General features: G+C 38.4%; 1 protein-coding gene across 3 annotated transcripts in view; it reads right to left on the bottom strand.

Moving 5' to 3' along the window:
* Nucleotides 1-17,448, bottom strand: part of STK32A (serine/threonine kinase 32A) — a 105,220-nt gene that overhangs the window by 71,480 nt on the left and 16,292 nt on the right. For all 3 annotated transcript variants that reach the window (XM_066342557.1, XM_066342558.1, XM_066342556.1), the window contains exon 3: nt 365-420. In XM_066342557.1, coding sequence (XP_066198654.1) covers nt 365-420 — 56 coding nt within the window. The remainder of the gene's footprint in view (nt 1-364; nt 421-17,448) is intronic.

Genomic DNA, 17,448 nt, shown 5'->3' with positions numbered 1-17,448 from the left:
TAGGAAAACAAATTAGGTGGTGTCTTTCCCATGTGAATAGCTTTAGTGCTTACATTGACGAGATAACTTACTGAATGTACTGGTACAGCTTGAAAATGATTTTGCAACCTTGTTCTCTCTATTAGAGTACAGAGAAAGTCCTAAACTCCAGTGAGAGTAAACGGATTTGACTTTAAAATGTTTCTGAGATGTCCTTTATGTATGCTTTCCTCAAACAATGATGACAATCTCATAAAAATCCATTACAGAAACATCTCTGATTTATCATTCCTTGTGGTCCCAGTAGCTCAGGAATCTGAACATTTTTGGACAGTCTGTTTGAGCTATCACCCTGCTGCTGGTGGTTAATCATTTGGATTCTCACCTTCCCAAAACTGCCTTTCCCGATGGCTCGCAAAATTTCAAAGTGGTCAAAGGTGACTGAAAGACAAACAGAAGAACATTATGAGTGATTATCAGTTCTCCTTTAGTAGCTAATAATAAATAAAGACTGGGCTAAAACAAACTATCTTGTTTAAAACAGTATTCCAGACTACTTTAAAATGAGCATTCATTCATGCAATAAATATTTCTTAAACATTATATTAGTTATGCCTTAATCACAGTGCTTCATACTGGGGAATATAGTAATAATAAAGTAGAAATCTAATCTCTACCTGTACAGAGCCTGTAGTCTAGTGAGGGCTCTATACAGAAAGAAACCCTTAAGGATTCAAGTCACAAAATAAGTGGACAATTAAAACTCCCGCTGAATGTTGTGGTGCTCTAAGAGCACACAACGGGATTTCACATAGGTGACAAGGTCGAGGAAACAGCTCTGAACACAGACAATTATAGAGAGATCTGGTTCTTTGTGGACCTGACTTTCCTAAGGATCAGCACTTGACCTCCTCCCTGCCTATTTTTCCCCAAAACCACTGTTATGTATCTTAGTAATTTCAATTTTCCCAAGTAGGAAACTATTACATCCCTAAGTTCACAGAATGAGGTCCAAGGTCCATATCGAAGAGATTAGCATGAATATGCACACAGAGGTCTACTGCATGGTGCTGGGAAGTCAAGATGACCTTCCACATCTGCCATTTTAACATGTCAGCTCCGAGAAGTCAGAAGCGGTAGGTGTTCACTGGTGGCACAGTCTCTCAGGCCAGTGCTCATGGAGTGCTTGGTGATGAGCAAAGCAGAGGAGAGATTCTCTCTGGTGGCAAGGCTTTGGTTTCTTGCCTTAATGATTTTGAGAAAATGTTCCACTTTGTCTCCTGGTGTTTGAACCAAGGATTTAAATGAGTAAACTTCCCAATGAGAGATTATAGAGTTCATTCAGAAAAGGTTGGGAAACACTAAAAGGTACTATGCTTCTCTTTAAAATATGTATTCCCCCCCCTCCACCTTTTTTTGGAGAACAATAAGATTAGATCTACCTGGAGGAAGAGAAATAAGTCAAGGGACCTCTTAAGATTTTTCTAAGCCTCCTGAGGGTTGAAACATTTTTATGGCTTGTGGATGATAAAAAGGGCCACATACTAAACCTGACAAGTTCAGGAGAGGCCTGCATGGCGGCCTTACAAACTCAGAGACCCAAAGTAACCACATAGGATGGGCTGAAATGAAACTTCCTGACTCAAAGCAAGTCATGGCGGGTAGTCATGTCCTAGGCCAGTAACTTCCCTGACAAAGGTCAATCTTTACCTTAACTGAGCATATCTGTTGTTGTTTTTGCATTTATGATAATGCAGTTTCGGAATGTCAGAATAGTTCCCTTCTGCCAGACCCCTCAAGGCACAATCGCTCTACCAGAGCACAGACCACAGGACGCCCCGTTATTGTCTTCTTCTCCCGCACACCCTCTCTATGTGCTGTAGGTTTAATTGTTAACTAGCCTATACCCACCAACGTAAAAGCTATGTGTCTCTCTGTTTTACTTTTCATCCAATCCCGGAAATTTCCCCACTGTGCTTTCTTCTGCTTCCCTAATCTACCACCAGTGGCTTTCTTGTAACCCCTTTACATCTTCCTCTTTGATTCTGATGTATAAAATAAGTGGTAAAACGGCTATTTTCTCACTGCATTGAGATTTTGCTTCCTGGCAATTGTCATCAGTTTGGCTCAAATAAACTCATACAAATGCTCTAACAGCTTTGGACGTTTTTATGTCAACAGACTTAATAATCACTTCCTCCTCTGAACTTCTAAATCACTTTATTTCTAGCACAAAAGCCATTTAATTGGGTGAGGCAACCTGTATATGACAAATAATCCTGGATTTAGACTCAAAATAATCATGTGAGTTGTGATTAAAAAACAGACTTGCTGAGTCTCTACCTTCTCATCAGTAAAAATGGGAGTGACTTTCCTAGATAGGAAGAGAACATGTTTTCTTCATAATGTGCTAATAAAGCTATTCACTTATTTAACAGTCAATCAATGACTTACCTTACCTTTCCTTTTTTTTTAAGTGAGAGGAGGGGATATAGAGACAGACTCCCACATACACCCAACCAAAATCCACCTGGCAACCCATCTTGGGTCGATGCCCGAGTACCAAGCTATTTTTAGTGCCTGAGGCTGCTGTGCTTATACCAACCAAGCTATCTTCAGTGCTTGGGAGCACACTCAAACCAATTGAGCCACTGGCTGCAAGAGGAGAAGAGGGAGAGAAGGGGTTGAGGGAGTAGGGAAGAAGCAGATGGTCACTTCTCCTGTGTACCCTAACTGGAGATCAAATCCAGGATGTCCATATGCTTTATCCACTGAGCCACCGGCCAGGGCCAACATAGCTTTCAAAACTCGAGTTCTGATTTTCTTTCATTAACTAGATCATAAGTTCTGTGAGAGCAGAGATAATGTGTCCTTTTGCTTATTCTGGTTTCTCCAGCAACTCAGAAAATTCCTCTTTGTATTTGTTTTCCATAGAGCCTAGTACAGTGATTTCCATGTGGTTTTTCTCAGCAAATAAATCAAACTAAGCTGTATGATCCACAAGAACCTCCAAATGATTGCATCTTATACATATAAGCAGAATGAGCATTTGGGGTTTCTAAGGAAGTGTTTTTTAGATTGAGTCAAGAACCACTAATGAGTTAGGAAATAAATTAGCAAATGAGACACACTTTAACCATTTAAATGCAATAGAATAGATTAAAAATATCAGAAACAGTGCAAATGTAGTAAGAGTAGTATTGCCTCTGGAACTTTTTTTTGAGGAAGTTTATGTATGTGTATACATAGGTATAAACTGGATCATGATATAATTTGGGGGGTATATTTCTTACTGTGGATTATGGTCAAAATAACTTAAAAAATACTTCTGTAACTTTTCTCTTGAGTTTCAAACTGACGTAACCAAACTAATTCTTTTCTCATACTCATTCCATGAGGCTGAGTTATAACATTATGTACCATGGAAGTGTTCCAAAAAAAAATCACCAAAATTTATTTCCAAGTCCAAGATTTGACCTTGAGCCAATCCAACAGCACTGTGATTTCTCCACAAGCAGCCTAGCCTTATGATGCTGGGCTGACAGTTTGAATCTCCAGGCATCTGCACAGCAGGTATCCACAGAGCATGACGCCCCATTGTGAGATTATCCCAGTTCATGAACTATGTCTCTTTAGAAGCCATTTTATGCTTGGGTGAGAATAATAACAGCTTAGATACCAGGTTACTGATACATTTCTACTAGCAGAGCTGCCTTTATTAAGGTCAGGTCAGGTCCCCAACAGGTGACGAGCCTGAAGTTTTAGAGATAATGCATCTTATTTATGCCTTTATTTCAAGTCAAAGAAAGAGCAGACTAATACTATCTTGCCTAAGGTCACTTCTGTGTACAGTAATACACTCAGGAGAAAGCCAACGCCAGATAAAAACATGACAGGGGAGGAGCCCGTATCCATCCTTTCTTTCTTTAAAAAAATTTTTTTTCAGTTACAGTTTATATTCAGTATTACTCTGTATTAGTTTCAGGTGTACAGCATAATGGTGAGATAATCATATACTTTATCAAGTGTTGCCCCTGGTATTTCTAGAACCCCCCGGCACCGTACACAGTCACCACAATGGTACAGACCATGTTCCCTGTGCTGTACGTCTCAATCCCTTTATCTCACAGTCCTTTCTTAAATGTCCGACTACGGCATCATGAGTTAGGAGGGAGACTGATTGAAAGCAAAATGAAACCTCTGAAATTCAGACAAAATGAGAAAGAGAGAGAGAGAGAGATGTAGTCAAAATTGTAGGTTACTTTGTCAACAGAAACCCAACTGTACTGCAGGCACCTAGGATTTTCCCACAGGGAGTGTGGACTAGCATGCCCAGTGTGTACCTAAATCTTTGATCAACATGTCCGGTATTAGTCAGCAGACTGTGTATGACCCAGAGGCCAATGTGGGTCAGCAGCTTTTATTGGTAACACCTATGAGCAAATATTGGCTTTTACATTTTTAAAGGATTGTAGAAATGTAGTAGCAGTAATAATAATAATAATAATAATAATAATAATAAAACATGCAACAGACCTATAAAAGCCAAAATACTTCCCAGCTGGCCCTTTAAAGAAAAATTTGCCTACCCCAGGATTAAGCACGCAGGCTTGGGAGACAGACTACTGGAGTGCAAATCCCAGCCCCTATGACTAATAGTTGTATAATCTTGGTGGTTTATTTCTACACTCTGTTCCTTCATCTATAGAATGGGGGTGGGCAGAATGCAGGGTGGGGAAAAGGTAGGTTTCAAGTTATGAATACATGAAACACAGAGTTTATTCTTGTATCATTATTTATTATTGTATTATTTTCCATACCAACAGCGGTAAACCCTGTGGGTACCTCATCGGGCTTATCACAGAGTGTGAAAGAAGTTAACATGTGTATCAGAACCAACTACTTAGGGAATAACAACTCAGAGCTCCCAGCAAGTTCCTTCAGTGAATTATTTAAACTGCTGTCATGGCACATGGAAATCATCGGGCAACACGAAGGCAAATGGCAGCCCCTAGTGTCATTTCTATACGTCTGGGGTTTGCACAGTCTGCGGTTTGATGTTTTGCGATGTTTTCTCCAGTCTCTGAAGCATGGTAAACCTTTGTCATGTTTACTTCTGTGTCTTATGCCAAGAAGACAGAACAGCCGTATGGTACAGTTAGACCCCGGGTCTTGGAAGCGGGCGTGAAGGTGGCATTGAGGGTAAGGAGGGGCAGAGCCTGATTCTCACCTATGCTGATGGGCACTGGCCCAGGGTAGGTGGTCTGCGGGACAACCATCAGGCCAAAAAGGTGCAATCTTTGCTACTTTCCTTATCTGCTTCAGAATCTTGCTTTCATAGAGGCCTTCTAGTCTAGTTTTTAGCAACCATCATGTCAATACAATATCCTTAAAGTTGCCTGGAGGTGTCCCAGGTGAACAAAGTTGAATGGGTCCTAATGGTATGGTATCACCTGGACTATCACTGAGTATCTTAAGAGGACTTATCCTGGCATTTTTCTTTTGAGTAGGTGTCCTTTCTCCACTAATAAACCAGATACAGAAATTCTATAGGCATGAGGGATCTGTTTATGTAGAGAGTGGTAGGCATTTCATTTTTAAATCTCATTTTATCCTCACAACAACCTTATGGCCTATATAGATAGGTGCTTTGGCTCTGAGGGCTAATTTGCCATGTTTATAGGGACTAACATACTTTGTGGTTAGGTTCTAAAGTCAAAGATACACATGAAAATCTTCTGGAAAGGTATCCCTTTGAAAACCAAGAGTTTTTCAAAAAGTCCAACACAAGTTTGTTTCTCTTGTGTGAGCACCCAATGAGGCTCATGTAATTGCATTTAGGGGCTATCATAAGAAAAATTTTAAACACTAGCATCACACTTAGCTCATTAGCAGGCTCAAATTTATTAAAGTCATGTGACACAACTGTTGGACAGTTGTCACAAAACCACACCCAACATTTGAGTGGAAAACTCACCTGAGTTTGCTTAGTAGTATTAGGTAAATTCAATCTACGCCTTTCTGATTCTGGATCCAGATTCTTAACCATTATTTTTATAGTAGTCTTAATATTATTCTTATCGTATCTCTATCTATCCCACAGGTAGAAGCAGGGGGAACAAGGTGGGATTTCTTCATCTCTCCTAGAATCATGAGTCAAGTCAGGTTTTTCTGAGTCTTTCTCTAATATCATACAAGCGCTGATTGTGGAAATCCAGTACTAATGTTTTTAGTTCCTTTGTTTTACTTCTCATACCATCTCTCCAGCCTCAACAGTCCATACAATAAACAGTGTTGAAGGAAAAGAAAGGGGAAACCTTTTTAACAGTTGATTGTAAAACCCTAACACTTGGAATTTGGGAGAAGAATATTCTAGAAGGTAGAGCTGATACAATGTGGTAGTTCTGAGCATGAAATTCTGGGATTGGATTTTGGCTGTATTACCTGCTAGCCATGAACTTGAAGTGAATTACTTAAGCTTTCTGAGTTTCAATTTCTTCCTGTGAATAATTCTGACCACAGATCATATCCCTTCTAAGGTTATCATGAGGACTAGGTGAAATAAGACATATCAGAGGTTCTTAATTAGGTATTTTTGGCAGAGAATAAAAACTCAATAAATATCTCACTGTTTTTGGCTGTTTTTGTTATTATTACTAGGTGAGTCATTATTAGTATCAGCCCAGAATATCATCTGCCAAAACATTAGGCAAAATGATGTTGGACTTCACACAGGACAAATTGCCAAGAATGTCACTTCCCTGAAGACAGACCCTGGCTGGCCCTCTTAATCACTATATCTGCATTGCCTTGAACCATGTTGGGCATGTAGCAGGCGCATGGTAAACCCTTGTTACATGGAAGAAGAAGGCAGTAAAATATCATCACCAAAGTTTTAAAGAATATAGATGGCTCTGGAGAAAAATTTTAAAGATTATTTTTCATGTTGATGTCCTTAGCACGTCATCATTTATAACAGGTAAGAAATGTCTTACCAACAACTTACTATCAGAAGACTTCTTAATGTGCTAGGCAATGAAGTGCCTCTCCATTGGGATGCTGTTACAGTGTTACAACTTCAAATTCCTCTGAAGACAATGGATTACCTTAAGAACCTCAAGGATTGACTTATTTTCTGAGCTCAGAAGCGTGGAGAACTGCCATTCTCCACCGCATCAACTTCAAAATGACCAACTATCTTAAGTGAGGACATAGATGAAACCCCCTGGGAACTGCAAGATAATTAGCAGCAAGAGAAAGAGGGTATTTGCTTTGTCAGCATAGCATCGTCTCTGAAAAGAAATCAATGTATCACACTATGCAAAGGAAAGGGACCCACATTAAATGACCATCTTCCATATACTTTGTCTCAATGAGGATAGAATTAGTGCCTCTTCTAGATCAAGTCACTTTACCTATTTTTAAGAATGGATATTGCATGATTGGCCAATAAAGAGAAAAAAAGGACAGAAAAAAAAAATCGAAGATTTCATTGAAAATACAGATCTTCCAGTAGATTTTACAGTCTTTCATTCATTAGATGAATATTTGGTCATCTTGATATATTCCCAAACAGAGAAACTCTCACTAATACCCTTTTAAGACAGTCACAGTAAGAGGGGAAAGAAGCTAAAATCACTTCTCCAGATGACATAACTTTTCTTGTAAGTCAAATCAACAAATATTCATTGTGCATCTGTGTGCCCGGGACTCTGCTAGGCACTGATGAGAAACACAAGATGCTTGGGACAAAGTCACATCCTCAGAGAACTGCATGTGACTCACTCACCAGTATTTGTGAGGATACAAAACCTGGATAATCAAATACACCCTGCCTCATTTTTATTTTATTTTGCTATAGTATATAATGTATGTATCTTTGGAATCCAGTCTTCCCTCTTCCTGGAATTAGACGTGTATAAATAAATAGGTATATAGGCAAATAAGTATATATATAAAATCAATAGAGTGTTAATATTTGTGTATAAAGAGCCTCTCTGGATTTTCAGAGAGGGGAAAGAATATTATGGCATAAAAATATTGTTTCTTGGTTTTTAATGTAGATTGAATGCTATGATGAAAGATAAATATTATTTGGGTCAGACAGGATGGCATTAGAATCCTTGCTCTACTGTTTACAAGATAAATAAAATTTACTGTTTACAAGATAAATAAAATCAGGACATTTTCCTGACCTTTCCGAGTTTCAATTTCTTGTTCACACTGAGGATTATTTTTTTAGATAAAACAAATATACTTTTGCTATACAAAAATATCCAGAAAAGTAGAAAGAAGAAAAAATCATTGAAAGATAACCATGATTAATATTTTGATTAATTATTCTTTTTAATGTTCTTATTTTTATCAAAGTTATATGTCTATATATACATTTATATACAGTTTAAAGAGGCAAATAGATCTAAAAGGTTTATTATAAAACACTGATATTAGTTCTATGATCCATTTGTCTTGCTTCCCAATTTCTTCAAGCCAAGAAACAAACACTTTTACCTCTGCTTGCTAATAGTATATTTGGTAGTTTCCACCCTATTTTCTAAATAATATAATATTGTTGTTACTTTTCAGTTTGGGGCATTACTTACTGAATTTCCAAGAAGGTAGCTGACAATTTGGCTCACTTTCCTGCTCATTTGGTCTTATCCTGATATGCTCCTATCTTTCCAATATAACTGTATCTGATATAATAATTTCAGTTAGGTCAATATTCTCATTATTATGAATATGGAAATGGTATGTACACCCGAGTGGTTTACTACTCAGTTTCCCTGGAGTTGATAATTTTCTTAATTATACATGAGCTTATTTTCCCATTTCCTTTTTCCTAATTCAATTTTATATTCTTATCCAGTTGACTAAATTCCCTTTCAGTATGTCCAAGTGCATCAGTCATATTGTCAGCTTCTTGAAAATGTCTGTGTCAGAACCCTCTGACCTAATCCAATATCTGTACTATTTATCTTTTTTGCTTTACAGCTGTTCTCCTGGGGCTCCCCTTAACCATTATTCTGGGAACTTCCTTCACTCCCCTTTAATGCTGGATTCCCTCTTTATTGCATGCACTGTCTCCGTCTTTTTTGTTTTACTCCTTTGTTTTTATGGTGTACATCCTGCAACAGTTTTGTAAGAATGACTGCCCAGGAAATAACTTTTTGAAGCCTTGCATATATGAAAAAATGTTTTTATGTTACTCACACTCAATGGAGAGTTTGGCTGGGTATTAAATTTCAGGTTGGTAATTATTTTCCTTCAGAATTTTGAGGCATTGTTCTCCTTTAATTTCTAGCCTTTTATGGTGTTGCAAAGAAGTCTAAAGCTATTTTAAGTGCTGGACCCTTTGATGTAACAGTTTTCTTCTCTGGAACCTTACAGGATTATATATTTGTGTTGAACAGTTTAAAACGTCATGATGGTATGGGCTTATTTTATTCATTGTGCTTGGTACTGAATAAGCTCATTCAACCTGGAAACTTTGTCCTTAAGTTCTGGGCCTTTCTTTTTCCTATAAATTATGTAATAATGATCTCCTCTCTTTTATTTTCTCTTTCTCTATTACTGTACCTCATAGTATTTAGAACTAGAACTCCTAGGTTGGCCCTTAAATTTTCTTGCATTTTCTCTTCTGTTTTCTGTCTCTGTCTGTTTGCTCATTATTCTAAAAATATTCTTTAAATTTATCTTCTAAACTTTTTTCAAAATTTTCCATTCATACTGTAATATTTTCCCCTCATGCTGATCTTTGCTCTCTGAATGTTGCTTTCTCGCTTTTCTATTTTTCCCTACTTAAATATTTTTAGTTTGCTCATACTTAAGTGTGGTAACCTATACTCCCCATTTGGAAGTTCTGAGCATGAGGGTGCCTCTTGTCAACAGTAAGCTTCACTCTAGAGAGCTATGGTTAGGATGTTGAGTTAGGAAAACTCTGCTGTTGATAACTTTAGCTCTTCCTTCTTATGTTGGTCAAAAATCTTCAGAGAAAAACTCTATCTTCCTCTTGTCTGAAGGGTGAAGCCCCAGCTGCCAGTGTCAACAGAGCCAAATGGGAAAAAGAGGGCCAAGCACCCAGTATGCATTAACTTACTTAATTTATCCATTTCCCACATGCAGCCCCTCCCTTGGTGTGGCAGGTCTTTCTGGTTAAGAGACCCTCATTTCCAGAGGATAAAGCACAGTATGGGGTAGAGATACCCCCTTTCTTCTGAGAGGTGATACAGGTACATGACTAACTTGCTTATATATATATATATATATATATATATTGTGGAGACCTGAAGATGGCAGCAGAGTAGGCAGATGCACAGATGCCCAGCTCTCACCACCAAACTGGAATACAAATCAATTTAGGAAAAATCAGCGTGAAAAACCAACTCTAGACTACAAGAACAGCTCTCAAAAACCAAGGAGCAAAGAGGAAGCCACAAAAAACCTGGTAGGGAGTGCCTGAATCTCCCCTGCTTACAGAAATGGAGGGGGGGGGGTGAGGCTGAGAGCCCAGAGGGGATCTAACTCTAGGGAAAAGAGCAGAAAATATTGCTCACAGCCGCTTGCTTGGCGACCAGGGAGCGAGGTGTGTTGAAAAGACCAGCTTATCTCCCAAGTGGAAAGGAAAGAGAGAGGGACAGACTGTGAGGGGCTAAGGAATGCAGGAAATGACCTAAAGAAAAGCTGACTCATTCATGCTGGAGGTGGCCATAGCTGGGGGAGGGACTGATCTTTCCCCACAAAACAGTACTGAATTGCTTTCGGATCAGAGATCTCCAGACATCTCTCCAGCTCCAATCAGCGCAACAAGACACAGCTGAAAACAAGAAGTGGGGAGGAGAGGCAGTAACTCAGGTCTCCATGGAGATCTGAGATACAACTCTCCCTACTGAAGCTGAGAAAACACCCTGCCCCAGAGACATTAGTTGGTGGAAGAGGCCTTCAGAGTCTCAGGTTACACCCATCACATTCCTGGATACAGTTTCAAGGAAGCCCCCTGCTGAGATCAGTAAACAAGATTATCACCTGTTAAGAAAACAAACAAATCAAGACTTCAAAGCTGCCCAAATCCAAAAGTGGATTACAAATAATAGCTGATACCAACCCAAGAAGACCTAGAAATAACACAACTGAAAACAAGGCAGATAACACCAAGCCTAGACTCAACCAGCTCTATAAGCAAAACACCCAAACATAGACATAATGCGAAGACAAAAAAGTGCAATCCAAATGAAACCACAAAAGACACCTTCAGGAGATGAACTGAGTGATATGGAAATAATCAAATTTCCAGATGCGGAGTTCAAAATAATGATTGTAAGGATGCTTAGGGATCTTAGAACAACAATGGATGGTCATTATGAACACCTAAATAAAGAAATAGCAAGTATAAAAAAGAATCAGTTGGAGATGACAAATACAATATCAGAAATAAAGACCACAATGGAAGGAATTAAAAACAGGATAGATAGAGCTGAGGATCGAATCAGCAAGTTGGAGGACAACTGGAATGAAGGCATGAAAGCAGAGAAGAAGAAAAAAAGACTCAAAATGTCTGAGGAAACTCTTAGAGAGCTCTGTGACAACATGAAGAGAAATAACATCTGCATCATAGGGGTTCCTGAAGAAGAAGAGAAAGAACAAGGGATAGAGACTTTGTTCAATCATATCATAGCTGAAAACTTCCCTAAATTAATGCAGGAGAAACTCTCACAAGTTCAAGAAGCACAGAGGACTCCATTAAAGAGAAACCCAAAGAAACCTACACCAAGACACATCATAATTAAAATACCAAAGCTAAGCAATAAAGAGAAAATATTAAAAGCTGCTAGAGAAAAAAAAGCTATCACCTACAAAGGAGCCCCCATAAGGATGACATTCGACTTCTCAACAGAAACACTTGAGGCCAGAAGGGAATGGCAAGAAATATTCAAAGTAATGCAGAACAAGAACCTACAACCAAGACTACTTTATCCAGCAAAGCTATCGTTTAAAATTGAAGGAGAAATAATAAGCTTCCCAGACAAAAAACAACTCAAGGAATTCATTACAACCAAACCAATGCTGCAGGAAATGTTAAGGGGCCTGTTGTAAACAGATCAAAGTGGGAAAAGAATATAGCAAAAAAGGAATACAGCTTTAAGAATAAAATGGCAATAAACAACTACATATCAATAATAACCTTAAATGTAAATGGATTAAATGATTCAATCAAAAGATATAGGGTAGCTGCATGGATAAGAAAACAGGACCCGTACATATGCTGTCTACAAGAGACACACCTTAGAACAAAAGATATACATAGATTGAAGGTAAATGGATGGAAAAAACATTTCATGCAAATGGAAATGAAAAAAAAGTTGGGGTAGCAAGACTTATATCAGACAAAGTGGACTTTAAAACAAAGGATATAGTAAGAGATAAAGAAGGCCACTACATAATGATAAAGGGAGTAATCCAACAGGAAGATATAACTATTATAAATATCTATGCACCTAATATAAGAGCACCTAAATATATAAAGCAGACTTTGATGGATTTAAAGGGTGAGATCAACAGCAATACTATAATAGTAGGGGATTTCAATACCCCACTAACATCACTAGATAGATCCTCAAGAAAGAAAATTAACAAAGAAACAGCAGACTTATTGGACACACTAAATCAACTCAATTTAATAGATATCTTCAGAACCTTTCACCCTAAAGCAGCAGAATATACATTCTTTTCAAGTGCTCATGGTACATTCTCTAGGATAGACCACATGTTAGGGCACAAAAGTGGTCTCAACAAAATTAAGAAGATTGAAATCATATCAAGCACTTTCTCTGATCACAACGGCATGAAACTAGAAATGAACCACAACAGAAAAGCTCAAAAATTCTCAAACACATGGAAACTAAATAGCAGGTAGTTAAATAATGAATGGATTAGGAATGAGATCAAAGAAGAAATAAAAAAATTCCTAGAAACAAATGACAATGAGCATACAACAAACAACTCAAAATTTATGGGACACAGCAAAAGCACCACAGAGAGGGAAGTTCATAGCACTACAGGCACACTTTAAGAAGCTAGAAAAAGCCCTGGCTGGTTGGCTCAGCGGTAGAGCGTCGGCCTAGCGTGCGGAGGACCCGGGTTCGATTCCCAGCCAGGGCACACAGGAGAAGCGCCCATTTGCTTCTCCACCCCTCCGCCGCGCTTTCTTCTCTGTCTCTCTCTTCCCCTCCCGCAGCCAAGGCTCCATTGGAGCAAAAATGGCCCGGGCGCTGGGGATGGCTCTGTGGCCTCTGCCTCAGGCGCTAGAGTGGCTCTGGTCGCAACATGGCGACACCCAGGATGGGCAGAGCATCGCCCCCTGGTGGGCAGAGCGTCATCCCTGGTGGGCGTGCCGGGTGGATCCCGGTCGGGTGCATGCAGGAGTCTGTCTGACTGTCTCTCCCCGTTTCCAGCTTCAGAAAAATGAAAAAAAAAAAAAAAAAAAAAGAAGCTAGAAAAAGCTCAAATAAACAACTTAACCCTGCATCTAAAAGAACTAGAAAAAGAACAGCAAGTAAAGCCCAAATGTAGTAGAAGGAAGGAAATAATAAAGATCAGAGGAGAAATAAATGACATAGAGGCTAAAGAAACAATACAGAGGATCAATGAAACTAGGAGCTGGTTCTTTGAAAAGGTAAACAAGATTGATGAACCTTTAACTAGACTCACCAAGAAAAAGAGAGAGAGGACTCAAATAAATAAAATTAGAAATGAGAGTGGAGAAATAACAACTGACCCAACAGAAATACAAAATATTGTAAGAAAATACTATGAAGAACTGTATGCCAAAAAACTCGACAACCTAGATGAAATGGACAAATTCCTTGAAACATACAATCTTCCAAAAATCAATCTGGAAGAATCAGAAAACCTAAACAGACTGATTACACCAAATGAGATCGAAACAGTAATCAAAAAACTCCCAACAAAGAAAAGTCCAGGGCCTGATAGCTTCACAACTGAATTCTACCAAATATTCAAAGAAGAACTAACTCCTATCCTTCTCAAGCTATTTCAAAAAATTCAAGAGGAAGAAAGACTTCCAAGCTCCTTTTATGAGGTGAGCATAATTCTGATTCCAAAACCAGGCAAAGACAACACAAAGAAAGAAAATTATAGGCCAATATCCCTGATGAAGTTAGATGCTAAAATCCTCAACAAAATATTAGCAAACCAGATCCAACAATATATGGAAAAAATTATACACCATGATCAAGTGGGATTTATTCTGGGGAGGCAAGGCTGGTACAACATTCATAAATCAATCAATGTGATTCATCACATAAACAAAAAAAAGGAGAAAAACCATATGATAATTTCAATAGATGCAGAAAAAGCATTTGATAAAATCCAGCACCCATTCATGATCAAAACTCAGCAAAGTGGGAATACAGGGAACATACCTTAACATGATAAAGGTCATCTATGTCAAACCCACAGCCAACATCATACTCAAAGGGCAAAAATTAAAAGCAATCCTCTTAAGATCAGGAACAAGGCACGGGTGCCCCCTTTCACCACTCTTATTCAACATAGTTCTGGAAGTCCTAGCCACAGCAATCAGACAAGAAAAAGAAATAAAAATCATCCAAATTGGAAAAGAAGAAGTAAAACTATCATTATTTGCAGATGATATGATATTGTATATCAAAAACCCTAAAGTCTCAGTCAAAAAACTACTGGACCTGATAAATGAATTCAGCAAGTTAGCAGGATATAAAATTAATACTCAGAAATTAGAGGCATTTTTATACACTAACAATGAACTGTCAGAAAGAGAAATTAAGAAAGCAATCCCCTTTGCCATTGCAACCAAAAAAATAAAGTACCTAGGAATAAATTTAACCAGGGAGATTAAAGACTTGTACTCAGAAAATTATAAAACATTGATAAAAGAAATCAAGGAAGATATCATACAAACAAGTGGAAGCATATACCATGCTCATGGTTAGGAAGAATAAACATCATTAAAATGTCTATATTACCCAAAGCAATTTATAAATTCAATGCAATACCAATGAAAATACCAATGACTTATTTCAAAGATATAGAACACATATTCCAAAAATTTATATGGAAGTAAAAGAGAATGGCACTCATCAACAAAACAACACAAAATAAGTACTGGCGAGGATGTGGAAAAAATGGAACCCTCCTGCACTGCTGGTGGGAATGTAGACTGGTGCAGCCACTGTGGAAAGCAATATGGAGATTCTTCAAGAAATTAAAAATCGGCCTGACCAGGCGGTGGCGCAGTGGATATAGCGTCGGACTGGGATGCAGAGGACCCAGGTTCGAGACCCAAAGATCACCAGCTTGAGCGTGGGTTCATCTGGTTTGAGCAAAAGCCCACCAGCTGAACCCAAGGTCGCTGGCTCCAGCAAGGGGTTACTCAGTCTGCTGAAGGCCCGCGGTCAAGGCACATATGAGAAAGCAATCAATGAACAACTAAGGTGTTGCAACGCGCAATGAAAAACTAATGATTGATGCTTCTCATCTCTCTCTGTTCCTGTCTGTCTGTCCCTGTCTATCCCTCTCTGACTCACTCTCTGTCTCTGTAAAAAATATAAATAAAATAAAGAACAAGTAAATTTAAAAAATTAAAAATCGAACTGCCTTTTGACCCAGCTATACCACTTATAGGAATATACCCCAAGAACACCATAGCACTGTTTGGAAAGAAGAAATGCACCCCCATGTTTATGGCAGCATTGTTCACAATAGCGAAGATCTGGAAACAGCCCAAGTGTCCATCAGTGGATGAGTGGATTAAAAAGCTTTGGTACATATATACTATGGAATACTACTCAGCCATAAGAAATTATGACATTGGATCATTTACAACAACATGGATGGACCTTGATAACATTATGCTGAGTGAAAGAAGTAAATCAGAAAAAACTAAGAACTATATGATTCCATACATAGGTGGGACATAAAAGTGAGACTCAGAGACATGGACAAGAGTGTGGGGGTTACGGGGTGGAAGGGAGGAGAGGGAGGGGGTTGGGGGAAGGGAGGAGCACAAAGAAAACCAGTTAGAAGGTAATGGAAGACAATTGGACTTTGGGTGATAGGAATGCAGCATAATCAAATGCCAAAATAACCTAAAGATGTTTTCTCTGAATATATGTACCATGATTTATCAATGTCACCCCATTATAATTAATAAAATTTAAAAAATATATAAAAATAACAAGATTTAAAAGTAAATAAAATATTAATTGCTTTAACAATAAAAAAAATATAAAACATTCTCATGTATTACAATCCATTCATTTCCTACTGCTCATGTTCATGGTTGCGGGTGGCTGGAGCCAATCACAGCTGTCCTCTGGGACAACACCAAATTTTTATTGGATAATACATAATGTACATGGGTCATTGTATGGCTCTCATGGAATTACATTTTAAAATATGTGGCATTCATGGCTCTCTCAGCCAAAAAGTTTCCCGACCCCTGGTCTAGAACATTTTTCCTGGTACGGTAGTACCCAGGATAGAAAACAAAGTTATCTAAGTAGCAGTGATTTCAATATTTTATAAAATAAATCATAATTTCCACATAAGGTATCACACAAATGAGGTTGCTCTGAAAAAAGTTTGAGGAGTGAGCAATGATGATAATGATGGTAAAATGAATTGTGAAAAGACATGGATGAAGGTCACTGAATTTGTCCTTGAAATTAAAATGAATAGAAGAAGTCAATCAAAGCTCAGGAGTGGTGGTGGAGCCGCATAATTAACTCCAGAGAAGAAAAGGTGTTATATGTCGAATCCCTAACACTTCAGTCGTCTGGGATCTAAGGGACAGGTCTGTGAGTTACATCACAAGTGAAGATGAGTGTCCCTGTGAAATGGAATGACTCAGCTTTCTGAGGGCACAATTCAATGATAGGCACATAATGGGTGTCTGATGTATTCTTATTGAAAAGCAATCCCCTACATTTATTTTTTTTCATTTATTAATGACTATCAAACTACATTTATTTAATTTTATAAATCCATTAGTTAGTCATCCTGAAAAAATACATATAACTGAAATAAAAAAGATTCATTTTATAACAAGATTCAGGGTCTACCATGTGGCTCTGATTTCAGATCAGTGGCTTAATCTTCCTAGACTCCAGTCCTGCCATGTTTAAATTGTAGACTTACCTAAAGTTAAAATGTATATGGTTGTTGGATGTCTCCATCACCATCCCTAACTAGAATGTTACTGTGTGGTGAGTACATCTTCACATCATTTGCTTCCAAACCAAACTCCACGACATACTCCATATCTAGATGGGAAGGTGAGACCCTAAATGGTAGTCTCTATCTGACCACCCACCAGACACACTGCCACCCTGGGGCAATGATGGCCACCACCATGCCCCATCTTGGGATGTCATGGGGGTACTCACCCCCAATCATCCCTGCATCAGAACC

Source organism: Saccopteryx leptura, chromosome 6 (genome assembly GCF_036850995.1).
Source record: "Saccopteryx leptura isolate mSacLep1 chromosome 6, mSacLep1_pri_phased_curated, whole genome shotgun sequence".
NCBI lineage: Eukaryota > Metazoa > Chordata > Mammalia > Chiroptera > Emballonuridae > Saccopteryx > Saccopteryx leptura.
The sequence above is the reverse complement of the archived record's forward strand: the minus strand, read 5'-3'. Positions and strand labels throughout refer to the sequence as shown.